The sequence below is a fragment of the Chanos chanos genome, chromosome 6 (assembly GCF_902362185.1).
Source record: "Chanos chanos chromosome 6, fChaCha1.1, whole genome shotgun sequence".
Lineage (NCBI taxonomy): Eukaryota > Metazoa > Chordata > Actinopteri > Gonorynchiformes > Chanidae > Chanos > Chanos chanos.
The window spans coordinates 21314445-21332858 of NC_044500.1; the positions used below are offsets into that span (position 1 = coordinate 21314445).

General features: G+C 40.6%; 1 protein-coding gene across 2 annotated transcripts in view; it reads left to right on the forward strand.

The window, feature by feature from the left end:
* The window catches only part of nbeab (neurobeachin b), a 253431-nt gene that overhangs the window by 193288 nt on the left and 41729 nt on the right, over positions 1–18414 (forward strand). For both annotated transcript variants that reach the window (XM_030776247.1, XM_030776248.1), the window contains 4 exons: positions 7373–7490; positions 7837–7939; positions 9268–9383; positions 18219–18331. In XM_030776247.1, the coding sequence (XP_030632107.1) occupies positions 7373–7490; positions 7837–7939; positions 9268–9383; positions 18219–18331 (450 nt within the window). The remainder of the gene's footprint in view (positions 1–7372; positions 7491–7836; positions 7940–9267; positions 9384–18218; positions 18332–18414) is intronic.

Sequence of the window (18414 nt, forward strand, 5' to 3'; positions counted from 1 at the left end):
ATGGGACCCTTAACCTAATATTTTATTGCATAGCCTTTAGAGGCAGTCACTGCAAATAAGCAATTACTGTAGCTCTCAATGAGACTTCTGCACCTGTCAACACGTAGTTTGGGCCACACCTCCTGGGCAAACTGCCACAGCTGTCTCAGGTTTGAAGGGCGCCTTCGCCAGACTTTATGTTTCAGCTCTTTCCATAGATGTTCGATAGGATTCAGATCAGGGCTCATAGAATGCCACTTCAGAATAGTCCAGTGTTTTGTCCTTAGCCACTTTAGGGTGCTTTTAGCTGTTTCTGGGTCATTGTCCTGTTGGAGGACCCAGGATTTGCAACTCAGACAGAGCTCTCTTACACTGGGCAGTATGTTTCGCTCCAGAACGCCTTGATAGTCTTGAGATTTCATTGTGCCTTGCGCAGATTCAATGCACCCAATGTCAGACACAGCAAAGCAGCCCCAAAACATAACCGAGCCTCCTCCATGTTTCATGGTAGGTTTGGTATTCTTCTCTTTGAAAGCTTAATTTTTTCATCTGTGAACACAGAGCCGATGTGACTTGACAAAAAGCTCCTGTTTTGTCTCATCTGTCCAAAGGACATTCTCTCAGAAACATTCTGGCTTGTCAATATGCATTTTAGCAAATTCCAATCTGGAATGTTTTTCTTTCAACAGTGGAGTCCTCCTGGGTCTCCTTCCATTGATCCCACTGTCTCTTAAAAAGCAACGGATGGTGCGATCAGACACTGATGACCTTAAACTTCTTAATACTATTTGCAGCTGTAGTCGCAGGAACATCAAGCTGCTTGGAGATGGTCTTATAGGCTTTACCTTTAAGATGCTTGTCTATAATTTTCTTTCTGATCTCCTCAGACAACTCTCTCCTTTGCTTTCTCTGGTCCATGTTCAGTGCGGTGCACACAATGATACCAAACTGCAGGGTCACTATTTTTCTCCATTTAAATAGGCTGAATGACTGATTATAAGATTGAAGACATGTGTGATGCTAATTAAACAAAACAGTTAGTTTGAACTATTACTATAATCCAATTATTTATAAACTTTTATAGGGGTACCAACAAATCTGTCTAGGCCATTTTAGAACATTTTAGATCTTTGTAGAATAATCAATAATCAATTTCTCTCTTTTCACATTTTCTTTACTTTACTCTGACATACCAAAGGCATGCAGGTATACATGAGACAATTGCTTTTAATTTCATCACTTTTCAGAAGGAATGAAGCATTGTTTCAATGAGCTGTAAGGGTACCAACAAATTTGTCCACTTCTGTACACGTACAGGCACACACACACTTACACACACATTCTGTATCATGAGTACATGTATATGCACAAACACATGCACACACAAATATTTCTACAGCAATATTTCTGTGTGAGGCATGTAAAACATGCTGTCTGTCTCTTGCTGAAGTTGAATGTGTGATGTAGAGTTCTGGGCTCTGGCAGTCAGTCCTGAGGGATTTCACTCATCTACAATATGACATGGAAAGAAAACAACTGAATGCCCTTTCTCAAGCTCCTTAACACAAGCCCTCTTCAGCCATTAATCAGAATTACTCTCTCTCTCTCTCTCTGTATGTGCGTGCATGTGTGTGCGGGCGTGTGTGTGTGTCTGTGTGTGTGTGTGTGTGTGTGTGTGTGTGTGTGTTTGTTCCCTCTGTCGTCTTTGCTCTTTTTCACATTTACAGATTATTTCAAAATCTTTCTCACTTATCAAAAAAAAAAAAAAAAAGCAACAAAAAACCAGAGGGAATCAAAGCTAGTGCTTAGATTTCACACCAGGAGGAAGTCTTCTCCTCAGACCTGCACATCCCTGTAACACGCGTGAAACGCTCCGCTCCACGTGACGGTACGGTTAGAGCCCTTATTGACGAACCCCACTGGACACATGAGGCACTGATCTGCTGTGTCTAACGCATATTCATCCTTTTATCAGGAGTGTGTCTCTCTAGCCGCTGACTGCGTGTCAAACTCACACACACTCTCAGCCACACCAAATGTATAGTGACACTGATTATGCAAAGCCCTGTCTTATTTTTCTCCAATACCTGCTCTGCATGCCTGCATCTCTCTCTCTCTCTCTCTCTTTCTCTCTCTCTCTCTCTCTCTCTCTCTCTCTCTTTTTTTCTCTTTCCTTCTCTCTCTCTCTCCTTATTGAGCCAGAGATATGGATTCTGTTAAGGGGAGGGGGTAGCAGAAGAAACGTGTCTTCTGATAATCTGAAGGAATTTTAAATTTGCTCATTTTCACCCCTAAGAACAGATGTCACAATATGGAAGATCAGATGAAAGGGGCTTACTTTGATTTTTCTTTTTTTTACTCAGAAGGAGCCTTGAAAGGATTTAGATAAGTTCTACTGAGGGTTTTTTTTTTTTTGGTGTGGGGGTATGGGGGGTGTTGTTTTGAAGTTGAAGATTTGGAGTTTTCAGTGGTTTCATTAACAGAGAACTAAAACACACATTGTTTGTGCATTTCAAGTATAGCAATATATTTTTTTTCACAGTGAGTGTGATTTTTATGAGCTTAATCTAACCTGTATTAATTCCAGAGGTTAGTGTTTTATAAAACAAAGGTTACTACCTATTGGTACAAGAGGAGAGGACAATATTTACCTGTTTTGGATTGTGAAGGACAGTGTTGACTCTGGTAAAGACAATAATATGAGTTTGACAGTGATGGGGTTTGGAAGTGGAGAGGAGTAGACATTCCTTGTCATCCGCTACTGTCAGACACTCTCTGTTACCAATGAACTACAAACACACACGCACGTACGCACGCTCACGCACACACACAGACACACACACAGACACACACACACACATACATACACTTTCACACATATACAGCTTTTCTGAAAAATCCCTCTGTTTAAAAATATTGCACACTATACTGCTCCACTGGTCTACTCTGGCAACTCTGCTGGCCTCCTCTGCAGATGCCTCTGTCCTTGTGTTCAGGCTGGACCTTCCACAAACAGAAAACAGATCTGGTCTTCAGCAAACATGTGGTACTGAGTTAGCCATAGCCAAAGAGGAGAAATCATCCCATACGGAGGTAACCGTAAATTAGGTTTATGAAAAAAAGGATGTCTTCATCTTGTTTAACTGATTTGAAGGTTTTTTTTTTTTCCCAAAATCAGTCCACAGAGGGGCGTACCAGATGACCTAATATCAGATAGTGCTTATTTAAGCACACACAAACACACAGACACACACACACTCCTGTGCCTGTTTAACGGTGGAAGCCTGTTAGTCAGAGGTGAGGAGAACCCAGTAGAATGGCTGTGATGGCAGGTTGTCAGTGTGGCTGACATGGCTCTTATAAACATATCACTCATCCTGGCTTAGGCCCAGCACAGTGTTCAGCAAAGTCACACATTACGACATAACACCCATGTCTCACTGAGAATACAAAACCCCACAACGTCACACATGACGACATAACACCCATCTCTCACTGAGAATACAAAAACCCACAATGTCACACATGATGACCTAACACCCATCTCTCACTGAAAATACAAAAACCCACAATGTCACACATTATGAAATAACACTACTTTCACATGGAGATTACAAAGACCCACAACGTCACATATTATGACGTAACACTACTTTCCCTGAGAACACAAAGACTAGTGTCCAACAGAAGATGACTGACCGTTTTAAGGTGCTGTATTTACCCTTGAAATCATATGTTACAGAACTGGTACTTATTGGTTGTATGGTTTCCTATGAAAACTAGAGAGGAGATTTAAACATTTTTCTCCATGGGTGAGAGGAATTCTGTTTCCTTTGATATGGTGTAGTGCGACATATTAATATAAATATTTCACATTTTCATTTTGAGTCTTTCTGTTATTCTGTTTGGACGTGGAGAGCTATGCTGCTTCGTGGGCCACATCCTTTAGAGAAGGTAAAATAAAACCAGTCTCTGTGTGTGTATGTGTGAGGGAAACCTCTTCCCACTCCTGAATTCTGTCAGAATATATTTCCTTTTTCATCCCGTTCCCCATTTCTCACCATCCACTCGTACAATGGGACCAATCGAACCCTGGCCCCAATGACGAACAAAGCTGTGAAAAAAAACACAGCTTCAGAAAAAACACAGTTACAGAATGAAATCTCCCTGTGATTAAAAAAAAAAACCCAAAACAACAACACCACCAAAAACGCCGTTACACCGTAAAATTTGATCATGGTAATGAAATCTTGATGCCTTATATGCAGCATCTCATATTGCAGTCCCTTCACAAATCATTGTGAAGTTAAAAGCAAACAAACAAACAAAAGCAAAAAAAAAAAAAAAAGTAAAAGATATCCAGTGGGGTGTCCACATTGTCCCTTCTCCCCTGCTGAAGTGACAGTCTGGAGCAGGCAGAACAGAGCTGGGCGGAGGCTCTGGCGGAGGTGGCGTGATTAGATTGGAGCTGAAGCCTGCAGCTGGCAGGCCTGTCTGGGACTGGAGGCGGGCGTCCCCAGCGCTCATCACGGCTCTGACACGTCTGACAGGCAGTGGACAACCCCGCCAGACAGGTTCATTAAGCGCCACTGCTTACAGCTGGGGCTCTCGCTGCACAACGCAGCCCAGGCAGGGGAAAAATGAGACCTGCGCTTTGTCACAGAGCTCTGGGTCCACGGGGCCGTGCCGTGCTGCTTTAAAGCTAAAGGCTTTGTTGTTCAGACAAATGTTTTGATGTGGGCCTGTTTTGAGAAGGTTTTTTTTTTTGTTTTGTTTTGTTTTTTGTCCTGTCTGTTCTGTTGCTGGCTAGCCCTTTGGCCTGCACTTTGTCATAACGAAAGCAGCCCCAAGAGGAGGGGGGAGAGGAAGAGGAATAGAGAGGGACAGAGAGATATGCATCGCTAATGATACAGACATGGTGTTTTAGTTAATGTCCTTTTTTCACAGAGCACAACCAAACGTGTGTTTGAAGTGAATGTAATCGATGTTTAGTGACAAAATTGTGGTATTTGTTATTGGCCTAATATTCATCAATTTCTGTATAATGAAATTGATTTAATTTTTTAAATTAAATATGTGTATATGTATGTGATATGCTTTGATAGAAGAATATGCTGTTTTTAATGAGTCTCAAGTTTCAAACACCCAAAACAGGAATCCACAAAACACTTCTAGTGAATTCTTGCTATTGTTGTTTTTTTACACCATTTTGTGTTTGTTTGTGGTGATGTTATATGTTTTTATATATGTTTTTATATGGTGGACATCAATTTATATATATTATATAATATATAATTATATATAATTATATATATATATATTTATATATATATATATATATATATATATATATATATATATATATATATATATGTGTGTGTGTGTGTGTGTGTGTGTGTGTGTGTGTGTGTGTGTGTGTATGTGTATATATATACACACATACAGATACATATAACAGTTTGTGTTTGTTTGTACATGGTCACTGTCAGTTTGTGGACAGCTCACTGTCTTTTCTGCCAGTTTGATCTGTGTATCCTCAATAAACACAGCATGCTGTAAACACAGTGAAATCACACTGAAAGCACACTGAAAGCACAGTGAAAACACAGTGAAAACACAGTCTCATCATCTGATGATGGTTCCTTTCCTTTTCACTGTTACTGCTTATAGAATCTTCTCATTCCTCAGTCACTGCTTTTTTTTCTCTGCCAGCACTGTCTTTGTGTGTGTGTGTGTGTGTGTGTGACCTCACAGTTGCCCCTGGTGATATATCTGTATATATATATATATATATATATATATATAGGGAGAGAGAGAGAGAAACAGGAAAAACGTGTGCACTGAACATTCTCCACTATGCTATAGTGCACCATCATACAAAAATATAGCCACCACCTCAACCCCTCCTCAGCAACTATCCCGTCTCTATGACAACAGTTTGAGCCAGGGGTCCACTGGGGTGTGAGGAGTGGGAGAGGGTGAGCTGGAAGGTGGGGAGACGCTAGGATGGATGGAGCAGTTTCAGTGTAATCCAATTTTAATTGAGCCCCAGAGACTGTGAAGTGCCTGCGAGGGTGGCGGGGGAGAGCAGAATCAGGGATAAATGAAGGCGAGCTCGGCTCGGCTGCTAACCTGTCAGCGCTCTAAACGAACATTAGCATGGGCGCTAACCCTGCCCGGCCTCACCTCTCACTCACTGTACGTCTGTGATCCCTTCTCCCGTCTTCCTCTCCGTCTACACAAACTCACTGTAAATCTGCATACTGTGACCCCTCCTCCTGTCTTCCTCTCTGTCTACACAAACTCACTGTAAATCTGCATACTGTGACCCCTCCTCCTGTCTTCCTCTCTGTCTACACAAACTCACTGTAAATCTGCATACTGTGACCCCTCCTCCTGTCTTCCTCTCCGTCTACACAAGCCTCCGCCCAGTCTCCACCCTAACCCACATACACACACTCATACAAACACACCTTTGTAATCATATCTTAGTGGGGAGTTCCCATTGACTCCCACTTTACTGTATGTAAAGAATAATAACTTAACCCTAACCCCATATTTTAATACTTTCTATTTTACCATAGCTGGCAATAATAGCTTTAAGGGGAAAAAAACATTGTGCGGACCAGCAAATGTCCCTACAAAACCACCACTTGCCAGGTATTTGTATCATCATGGGGATAATTGGACACACACACACACATAGAAAACCAGAAAATCAGACCCTATGCTGCAGAGATGAAAGCTTGTTTTATAGTTATTGTTGTTGTGTGTGTGTGTTTTTTTGTGTTGTTGTTGTTTGCTTGTTTTTTTCTTTAGTGCATGTATGTCTCTGTGTGTGTGTGTGTGTGTGTGTGAGTGAGTGTGTGTGTGTGTGTGTGTGTGTAACCTGTAGGGAATATCTCTTTTGTCTGAGTCCTGCCCAGTATGAAAACAGTGGTGCGGTGGGCAGGGAGGCTTATTTTCACCTGTCAGTGAGGAGCTCTTGATCTTGCCTCAGTGGAGCTGCTGATCTCAGGGGTGCACTTCACTAATGACAGGCCTGTTTCACTCCTGCCCTGTGTCGCTATTGATTATTTACATTCTTCCCACCCTGGGGGAACCGCGTTCTAACACTACAGCCCACCAGAGAAAGAGGTGTCAGAAACAGAAAGGCAAGGAGGTGGAAAGCTACTCTTTTCCAGGACTCACCTGTAAGACAGACATGGCCTAACAGATGATTTCTGAGACACAGCTTCACCCTATACCGATTCAGCGACAAAGTTCTGACAAGGATGAAAACTAGAACCTGCACTGTATGTCTGGAAAGCTGTATACAATCACACAATGTTATAATAAAGCATAAGGTAACCAGTAGATTTTTTTTTCTGTCCTTTTCTGTTCATCTCCAAAGGTGCTAGTGTACTCCGAAGGACTGCATGGCAAGTGGATGTTTAGTGAAATCCGGGCTGTGTTTTCCAGAAGGTTCCTTCTTCAGAACACAGCCTTAGAGGTCTTCATGGCTAATAGAAGTAAGAAGCTAACCTTCTGCCATTTCTCTGTCCCAGTAGTCCTGTCCCATTTTGTTAACACTGAATACAGCTGCCAGTGCAGACCCTTATTTAGTATTCTTAGCCTAATTAACTACTCAGTCTCTAATTGGTAAGTGATGCTAGGAATATTTCTGAAATGTTTAGTGTACTATGCGTAATGTAATGATGCAGTAGACATGTGATGGAAACAGTGCGAGCGTGGCTTTTCATTAATGTGAGAAGCTGTCCAATCACACTTAGTCTGTCTGCAGAATTTAACTATGTATTTCACCCATGTGTTCTCTTGGTAACATTTTTAATTGTGTGGTGTCACTTGCTCCCTCAGCCTCCGTCATGTTTAACTTCCCTGACCAGGCCACGGTGAAGAAGGTGGTGTACGGTTTACCTCGAGTGGGTGTTGGCACCAGCTACGGCCTGCCACAGGCCAGGTAGGCTCGCATACTCAAATAATGTGTTTTAAAATCTTTTCACTGAACAGGAATTTATCCAGACTTTTGTCTAATGAGTAACTACCCACTATACAGCCAAGAACAGGTTTTAGAGGTGTAAGTGTTTCATCAGAACAGTTGATCACCAGAATGGGAAATCTGGCAGGGTTTGCAGATGACTAAAACTCTTTGTGATTATAATTTATGCTGTTTGCGACACATTACATTTTTATTTTTTCAAAAAATTTCAGTTCCAAATATGAGTGTTGATGAACATCTTTGAGATAGTAATATGTTTTAATCTTAAATGTGAGCACTGATAATTGTTCTCTATTGTTGTGTAAATGGTAAAGAACACATCACTTATTACAGATACGATTCATTTCCATTTCATATGAGTTTAATCCTGTGGTTTCTCTTCTCCTGCAGTGTAATTCTATGATAAATATGCTTAACCTCTCATATTATTTAATATGGTGAACATGTGTTCTGTTTCATTAAAGTCTCCTTAAAGAAATGTCAGGCTTTGTTTATGTTCCTCTGTGGTGTCAATGGTGTGTACTGAAAGAGAGACAGTAGCTTCTAGCAGCGACGGTACCGTGAGTCTGTAGTAATGCTGGTTCTTCTCTGGAAGGGACTGTGAGACATAGTACTCCCCACAGTCTCTGAGGCACAGAAGACTGGTCCTGGTCCAGACTGTGTTGTTTTTCTAGCACTGTTGTAGGCTGATAACAGAGAATCATGCTGGGTCACATTCATAGTGCATGGCCCCATTATGGCTCTTACTTTACTCTCAAGGCAGACATGGGCTTTATTATTGTAATGCAAAACATTGCCTTTGAATTCTTGGGCCGCACCACTTAAAACTGTCTCTCTGAGGTATGCAGACCAATTTTGTAAAATTTTTGTTGTAACATTCTTTGTTAGAGCGTAATTAGAGGAATTATTGAACATGGAAAAAAGACCAGGAACTGTCGCGGTGGCCCTATAAAACAGAACAATAAAACTCCCCCTCAGATTTTTCTCTACCCTTCCCAAATCTCTCTCTCTCTGTCAGAGTCTCTTATTTATATCAGATGTGTTGAAATACATGGACAGTAACACTTTGGTCATATGTAAAGAATCTCACTCATAACCGTCATGACTAAAACTAAAATCAAATTCATGTGACAAGTTGTGTGTTGGAAGCGTAGCTGAGCGTGTGTCTAATTGTTTGGGTCCCTGTGTCTCTTTTTTGCCAAATGCTACACAGCCACATCCCTTTGAACTGCTGTGACTTTTGCCAGCCTAGCAAAGTGTCTGCTAACGAAGGTCTTGTGTTTTTCTAGGCGGATCTCTCTGGCCACCCCACGGCAGCTCTTTAAATCCTCTAACATGACTCAGCGTTGGCAGCGACGGGAAATTTCCAACTTTGAGTATCTGATGTTCCTCAACACCATTGCAGGTAAGAATGTTGTCCAATTTCACCTGTCCTAAACCAGCTACTACCTCATACTAGTTGGCCAAATAATAATAAATATAAAATAATTGGTTAACTAAAGTCAGCATTAACGTAACTATCAGGGTGAACTGTAGGGCTCAGATGCAGACCAGCAGATGATTGATCTAAAGAGTTTTATTCCTTCTCAGAGAACAGGGTGCAGCACACCAAGGCAAAAGTCTTTCAATAAAGTAGGCAAAGTACAGAATCCGAAATACAGGCAGAGGTCTTTACCAACGAAAGCAGTCAGAGGCAGGCAGACAGTCCAGACAGCTAGCAGAGACAAGATCCAGGGACAGGCAAAAAATCCAAAAACAGGTTCAGACAAAACAGGCAGGCAGGAGATTCAAAATCCATGAGGCAAAAAACAAGGTCAGAAAAAACACACAGAAGTCAACCACGCAAGGCGATGGCTCAAATTTGGCTAGAACGACACACAGGAACAATGTGGGAAGAACTCACAAACAAGGCTTGAAAAGGCAGAGTTTAAATAGACAGAGTGAACAGGTGAGCACAGAAAATGGCGGGAACCTAAAAATGACAGGAAGTAGAACACAACAGGTGAGGGGCAGGGTCAGAGCACATGCAAAACAAAAATAAACAAAAGCACATGGCCAAGGAAGAACACAAAAACAAATGGCAGCCAAAACCAGACCTGACCAGGGGGGTGTTCCAGAAAGCAAGTTTAGTGAAAACTCTGAGTTACTTAACACAGAGCAAGTGGTAAACCTCCTAACAGAAGAGGCCCATGGTTTTGTTCTGCTAGGAAAATGAAGCCATAGGTCTCTTCTATTAGGAGGTTTACTACTTATTCTGAGTTAACAAACTCTGAGTTTCCACTAAACCTGCTTTCTGGAATACCCCCCAGCAGGGGCATAACAGCAAAACAAAAGTTCATGCAAGAACCCTGACAGTAATGTAGCATAAAATAATGTGACATAACGTAACATGACGTAAAATAACATAACGTTAGCTATTTAGCTAGTTCATTTTGTGGGTTGTTCATTTAGGTTGGCTAACTTGACAACCTAATGTAAATTCTAGCTTAATGAATTTTTTGATAAGGAAAATTGCATTTCTTGTCAGATCTTGAATTATGAAATGATGTGCTTCCACAGTTCGATGGCAAATTGTCAGTGGCACTAATTTTCCTCTCCTACAATAATCATCTCATCTTGTATGAGATGTGTAACAATGCAGGTAAACAATTTCTTTTAAAGTATGTTTGCTGGTTCCTACCTCAGCACAGTTTAGACCAGTCTTGCATACTGTGGCCTGTTGTAGGTAGTGATATTGCCACATACTGTCTGACAGCCAACAAACAGCAAGAAAATGTATTACTAAATAAGGGCACTGTGCCAACCAAGATAGAGACATTTTCATTTACAATCATCAGTACAAATGTGCCAATGCAATAAGTAAGAGGAGTTATCAGTGGAGTCGTACTGGAGTGAACTTTCCTTACATATGTAGTGGGGGCATAAAGTGAAAGTTGTATTGTTGATACTTGGTCAAAGTACAATTTTCATGCCTTGCTAACACATTGTGTTGTCATCTTCCAACTACAGTAAAGCAGTCTTTACATGGCACACAGAGGTCCACACCTACCTGTTACAGTTACATTTACAGGTGCAGTTAACATTACAGTTACGTTACAGTTACACACCCCCTACATTACAGTTACATTACAGTTACACACCCCCTACGTTACAGTTACATTACAGTTACACACCCCCTACATTACAGTTACGTTACAGTTACGTTACTGTTACACACCCCATATATTATAGTAACATTACAGTTACACACCCACTATGTTACAGTTACGTTACAGTTACACACCCCCTACATTACAGTTACATTACAGTTACACACCCCCTACATTACAGTTACGTTACAGTTACACACTCCCTACAATACAGTTACGTTACGGTTACACACCCCCTACATTACAGTTACGTTACAGTTACACACTCCCTACATTACAGTTACGTTACAGTTACACACTCCCTACATTACAGTTACGTTACAGTTACACACTCCCTACAATACAGTTACGTTACGGTTACACACCCCCTACATTACAGTTACGTTACAGTTACACACTCCCTACATTACAGTTACGTTACAGTTACACACTCCCTACATTACAGTTACATTACAGTTACACACCCCCTATATTACAGTTACGTTACAGTTACACACCCCCTACATTACAGTTACGTTACAGTTACACACCCCCTACATTACAGTTACATTACAGTTATGTTACAGTTACACACCCACTACAATACAGTTACGTTACAGTTACACACCCCCTACATTACAGTTACATTACAGTTACACACCCCCTACATTACAGTTACGTTACAGTTACACACCCCCTACAATACAGTTACATTACAGTTACACACCCCCTATATTACAGTTACATTACAGTTACACACTCCCTACATTACAGTTATGTTACAGTTACACACCCCCTATGTTACAGTTACATTACAGTTACACACCCCCTACATTACAGTTACGTTACAGTTACACACTCCCTACATTACAGTTACGTTACAGTTACACACTCCCTACATTACAGTTACATTACAGTTACACACCCCCTATATTACAGTTACGTTACAGTTACACACCCCCTACATTACAGTTACGTTACAGTTACACACCCCCTACATTACAGTTACATTACAGTTATGTTACAGTTACACACCCACTACAATACAGTTACGTTACAGTTACACACCCCCTACATTACAGTTACATTACAGTTACACACCCCCTACATTACAGTTACGTTACAGTTACACACCCCCTACAATACAGTTACATTACAGTTACACACCCCCTATATTACAGTTACATTACAGTTACACACTCCCTACATTACAGTTATGTTACAGTTACACACCCCCTATGTTACAGTTACATTACAGTTACACACCCCCTACATTACAGTTACGTTACAGTTACACACCCCCTACATTACAGTTACATTACAGTTACACACCCCCTACAATACAGTTACATTACAGTTACACACCCCCTATGTTACAGTTACGTTACAGTTACACACCCCCTACATTACAGTTACGTTACAGTTACACACTCCCTACATTACAGTTACGTTACAGTTACACACTCCCTACATTACAGTTACGTTACAGTTACACACCCCCTATGTTACAGTTAAATTACAATTACACACCCCCTACATTACAGTTACGTTACAGTTACACACCCCCTACATTACAGTTACATTACAGTTACACACCCCCTACATTACAGTTACGTTACAGTTACACACCCCCTACAATACAGTTACATTACAGTTACACACCCCCTATATTACAGTTACGTTACAGTTACACACCCCCTACATTACAGTTATGTTACAGTTACACACCCCCTATGTTACAGTTACATTACAGTTACACACCCCCTACATTACAGTTACATTACAGTTACACACCCCCTACATTACAGTTACGTTACAGTTACACACCCCCTACATTACAGTTACGTTACAGTTACACACCCCCTACATTACAGTTACGTTACAGTTACACACCCCCTACATTACAGTTACGTTACAGTTACACACCCCCTACATTACAGTTACATTACAGTTACACACCCCCTATGTTAGAGTTACATTACAGTTACACACCCCCTACATTACAATTACGTTACGGTTACGTTACTGTTACACACCCCATATATTATAGTAACATTACAGTTACACACCCACTATGTTACAGTTATGTTACAGTTAAACACACCGTACATTACAGCTTTGTTACAGTTACTCACCCACTACGTTACAGTTACACATCCGTTACATTACAGTTACACACTCACTATGTTACAGCTACACATTCCCTGTGTTACATTTAGGTTACAGGTAAACACCTAAAACGTTATAGTTATGTCACAGTTACACACCCCACTACGTTACAGTTATATTACGGTTACATTCCTACTACGTTACAGTTATATTGCAGTTACACACCCACCTATGTTACAGTTATGTTACAGTTATACACCCACCTACAAAAACACATGCAGTAACTTTCAGTAACGAACAGCAAACACAAATCAGTTTATGATTAAAAAAAAAAAAGCTTCTTGTGCACCTTAATGTGGTTGAATACTGTCGCTGTGGTACATTGTCATAGGACATACCACCAGATGACACTACTTTGAGGAGAAATACCGATGCTTTCTTCATTCTTTAATCCACATGATATGATGAACTCAATAATTATGTCATTTATACCACTTATATCCACTTATAGTATACAATAGAACTTCTTCTAGTCTGAACCAACTCAACCTCCATACAGTGTTTATTATCAGACAGCTGCAAACAAGTCTGAAAATTCCTTTGGAGAGTCATCTGAACACAACATGCCAGTTAACTATATCAAATGTGTATTTGGTAGAGTTCATTAACCATGGGCAACGGAATCTGTGCAGTCAGGCTGCGTGCTACAGCTGCAGTGTGAACTGAGTCTCTCTCATCTCTCTCCGAATATTTTTATATGTGTTCATTTTTATTGGATCTCTATAACGAAAACACTCTACCTTTACTTCAGATTTCTTTAAGAACCTGTTTTTTTGGCAGCTTCAGATTGTCTTCTTTTGAAGCAAAGAAAAACTGTACCCTCCTTCCGCTCAGATACTCCATTGTTACAGGACACAGAAGCGGCAAATTTTTCATGATAATTAGTCTCTCCAAGTGTGAGAGTGCGTGTCAGTAGAGTTGAGAGGTTCTGTCGCAAAGTCTGTGATAGTCTCTGAACTGCGTTAGGCGAGAGCAACACACACACACACACACACACACACACACACACTGCTCCTGACACTGAGGGTTGTCATCCATGCATTCACTGCGTATTCATGCATATTTATATTTAGCTCCTGTGTGAGTTTGAAACATTATTGTCAGCTAATTAGATGTAAGTCAGAGTAGGAACACAGGAAAAAATTCATTAAAACTGGGCGGTAATGACCTGGGCTGACAGACATGTCAGTGGAAGGCTTGTGCTGCAGACAGGGAGGAAGAGGAGGAGGTGTAAGTGTGAAGTTGGTGCCCTCCTAATTAAACACTATTTCGCAATTATTAACATGTCGCCCGGACCAGGCCCTACTGCTGTCATATCTGTCCTCTCTCTCCTTCTTTCCCTCCTCTGGCCTACTCCTCCACCTTGTGTCATTAACCTGTGTTATATAGGCTTTCCTCTCCATCTGACAGAGTCACACACACACACACTATCACGTCTGACCTGGTCAGGACCAACGCTAGAAATCTGGCCAATAACAACATCTTCACTATGCCAAATAATGGCATGCTGTTCTTATGAAACGCAGAATCATGGGGAAAGAGAGGACGTTTTGGTCTCTGTGGCTGTATTTTTAATAAACCACAGGTGTGTCTCTTAGGGCAACTGCAGCTCTTATTACAGACAAGTAACTGTATATGACAGCCACACAATGTCACTTTGAAAGAGGTCTTTTTTTGGGAAGGGTTTTTAGACTAGACATTAGATATGTCAGTTTATGACACATTTTATAAAGGACACACACACACACACACACACACACTTTCATGAATACATTTATATTTAATGTGCATTATAGTGTTGATAGATGGTATGAGTTCAGAGCTGACCCCACACTGGTCTCAGAAATGAATACATTCTCAGGACAAATCAAACAGATGGCATTTTATATCTTTTTTCCTCAGAGTTCAGACATGGTCCTCTCAATTGTAATGAAGCAGTCTAACGTCAGTGCTATATGAGAATGATTATTAGGAATCGTGCTGGCCATGACATTTGGTGTTAACTCCACTTTTGAAATTTAGCTTGTTGGAAAAATGTTTAATTAAAATGATCAGTAAAAACGCAGTTTAACAGGTAAAGAAAATGTCATCTGGAAAACAGGCAAAGTGTTAATGAGCTGCTGATCTTGCAGTGTTTCTGTGACAGAAAAAGGTGGCAGATACACAAGCTTTGTTATAGAGCTCTAATTTTGTGTGGACTGCCTGGTCCCTATCTGACATGCTACTGTAACCATACCTCAGATGGCATCAGAGATTATGGGAACCACCCAGACTGTGAATGTTTGGAAAGTTTTCCATAAGTTTACGTTAGTTATGAAACCGGATCTCAGTTAATAAAGGAATAACTGTCAAACGTCAAAATGTCAAATTTGTAACTGAATTTGATATTTGAATGTTGTAACTTAAATAAACTAAATAACGTGACACACATGATTGTGTGTAAATGAAGCCTTATTGTGTAATTTTAATTAACCAGCAGAGCAGCTCTGTGGAAGTGAACAAATAAGAATCAAATAAGAGTCAAGTCGAGTCACGCTCAGAGCTGCAGGTCATTAAATCAGAAAAAAACAAACTGTCAGCTCTAAGGCAGAGCTTTTTCGGTTGACAAGATGAGGTAGCAGATGGATAAAATACCAGGAGAAAAAAAAAAGGAGTTAAGTTGATCTGCTTTAAAATGTGATTACATATAGAAGTTGTATTAGACCTTTAAATAGAGAGAAGACTAATTAGCATATACATATATACATATATAATCACAGAAATGGTAAATCTTTATAACATACACACTATTAAATATTACTCTGCATAAAACATAATTTGTCATGTTTTTGTTTCAGCCAGAAGACAAAAAGTAGCTTATTACTGACTCAATATGGACATACAATACACCCCTAACTATAGTCAAAACTAACAGCACAAGACCAGAATTACAGGGAAGGTGAGTGAAGACATGCTTACACAGTATGACAGCAATGTGCCAGTTTCCCGGGTGCCAGTCAAATGTGTTCTGCTCTTACATGACTGAGTAATGATGAAACCATTCAGCTTCCTCTGTAACGGAACAGGGGTCAACAGCACAGGAACACAATACCCATTCTCATACACTGTTTTGAAAAGAAGGCATTGCGTGCTAATAATATTGTGACATATTTGAGAGTGAAGAGAATTTTTCTGCTGTTGTGTCAACGGGGGAATTTGTTCTCCATATCAGTTAATAATCAGAGTGATGACAGTGTTTCAGCGTGCCTGACTGAGTCACAGCCCTGTCGGGGACTGGATGGGGCTGATGTGGGAAGACTGAGGGTGAAGAGGACTATAGGAAATATCACTTCAGGGTGCGATGCTTCTTTCCTGATTGATCCCAAATCTCAACAAAGATATGAGTGACATCTCAAAACCTCAGATGACTTTTACCCTTAGTTTACACACACACACACACACACACTCACGTGTGCGCGCACACACACACATGCATGCACCCTCAAATGGGAGGGTCAGAAGGCTTTTCTGCAGATTCAAACACTCACTCACACACACACACACACACACACACACACGTACATAAACCCTTTTTTTTCCTTTTTTTTCTTTTATTGTTACACTGCTTTGCTGAGATCACCTCCTGACAAATACACCCACTAGAACCCTCTTTGTAATACTTTCCCTCCATTCGCTTTAGTATGAAACTCATAGAAATCAAATAACTGCATTCTTTGTGAAGGTTTGGATTCTCTGTGGAACCGGTGTCAGAAGAGAGCATTTGCCACCACTGATAAGTTGTTCATATCACACCCAGTGAAAGCTTCTCCATTTCAGAAGGATATCAGTGGGGTTTTGGTTCTCGGCGGAGATACAAGCGATTTCACAGGCAGCTTTTTTCTCCTGACTGCTTTTCCAGTGACAGTCTCTGCCATCTGAAACCCATATTCCCACGATGAAGCCAACAGAGCAAAGAGGAGAGGAGAGGACAGCAAAGAAGGAAAAAGGAAGAGAAGAAAAAGCCACATCTGGCATCTCGTAACGTGGCTGCATATGGGCACTGTCATATCCCCGCATGTCTCCATGGTTACCTCTGCTGGCTGTCCAATCAGCAGTGTGGTCCTGGTCCTGCAGGCCATGTGACTGGTGGAGAGAGTTTGGTGTCAACAGCCATGGCTTCTGAAAGAATTTATATGTCTTTAATTAGAGCTATGTAGCAACAAAACAAGCATTAAGACATCCACAGAGCTCTGCAAATATAGAGTAAATAAAAACAATGAAAAGAGCGGTATTTTATAAAAATCTGCTCCAGGGTTGTTGAACCATTCAGCTATGGGACATGTGGGAATAAAGAATAATTAGAAGAGTAGAGAATTATAATAATAATAATAATAATAATAATAATAATAATAATAATAATAATAATAATAATAATATAGTAAATGCCTCTAGAATAAAAGGGATTAAAAAAGAAGAAGAAGAAGAAAGACAGGGGAAAAAAAGAATTCGTAAGGAGCATGTCACTTCAAAATACTTGTCTTGATGGGTTTTTCTAACAGAGTACAAATATAATTCCTACAGCAAAAGATCAGCTGAAGTTTCACTGAAGTTTTCAGTTAAAATTAAACATGTTTTAAATTTAGTGTGTGCTAATTGAATATGGTATAGCTGCAAGGTTATGGAGTATTTAAAATACCTTTTACGAGTCATTTACTCTGTTATCACATTTTAACATGTTAAAACAGTTAATTAAGCAAAGTTTTGTGGTTTTGAAATTTTGGAGTTGTCTGTCGTTAAGTCATGCAGTGGTGCTGTGGAAATGGATAGTGCATTTCCTGAAGGCTCTGACTGGAAGCCGCACACTGAGTTTCCCCAGCAGCTCAGTCACTCCATCTCAATAACCACTCTCTCATTTTCTCCACCACCCTCTTATCACCTTCTTTTCTTCCTCTATTTTTATGTAGGGAGGACATACAACGACCTAAACCAGTATCCGGTTTTCCCTTGGGTTCTCACCAACTATGAGTCAGAGGAGCTGGATCTGACCCTCCCAGGCAACTTCAGGGATCTGTCAAAGGTACTTTGCCTGTTTGGATGGATTGGTGTTGTACTGCGGCCAATCAGCAGTGACTCCTCACTTCCAGTGTATGGTTCTTATAA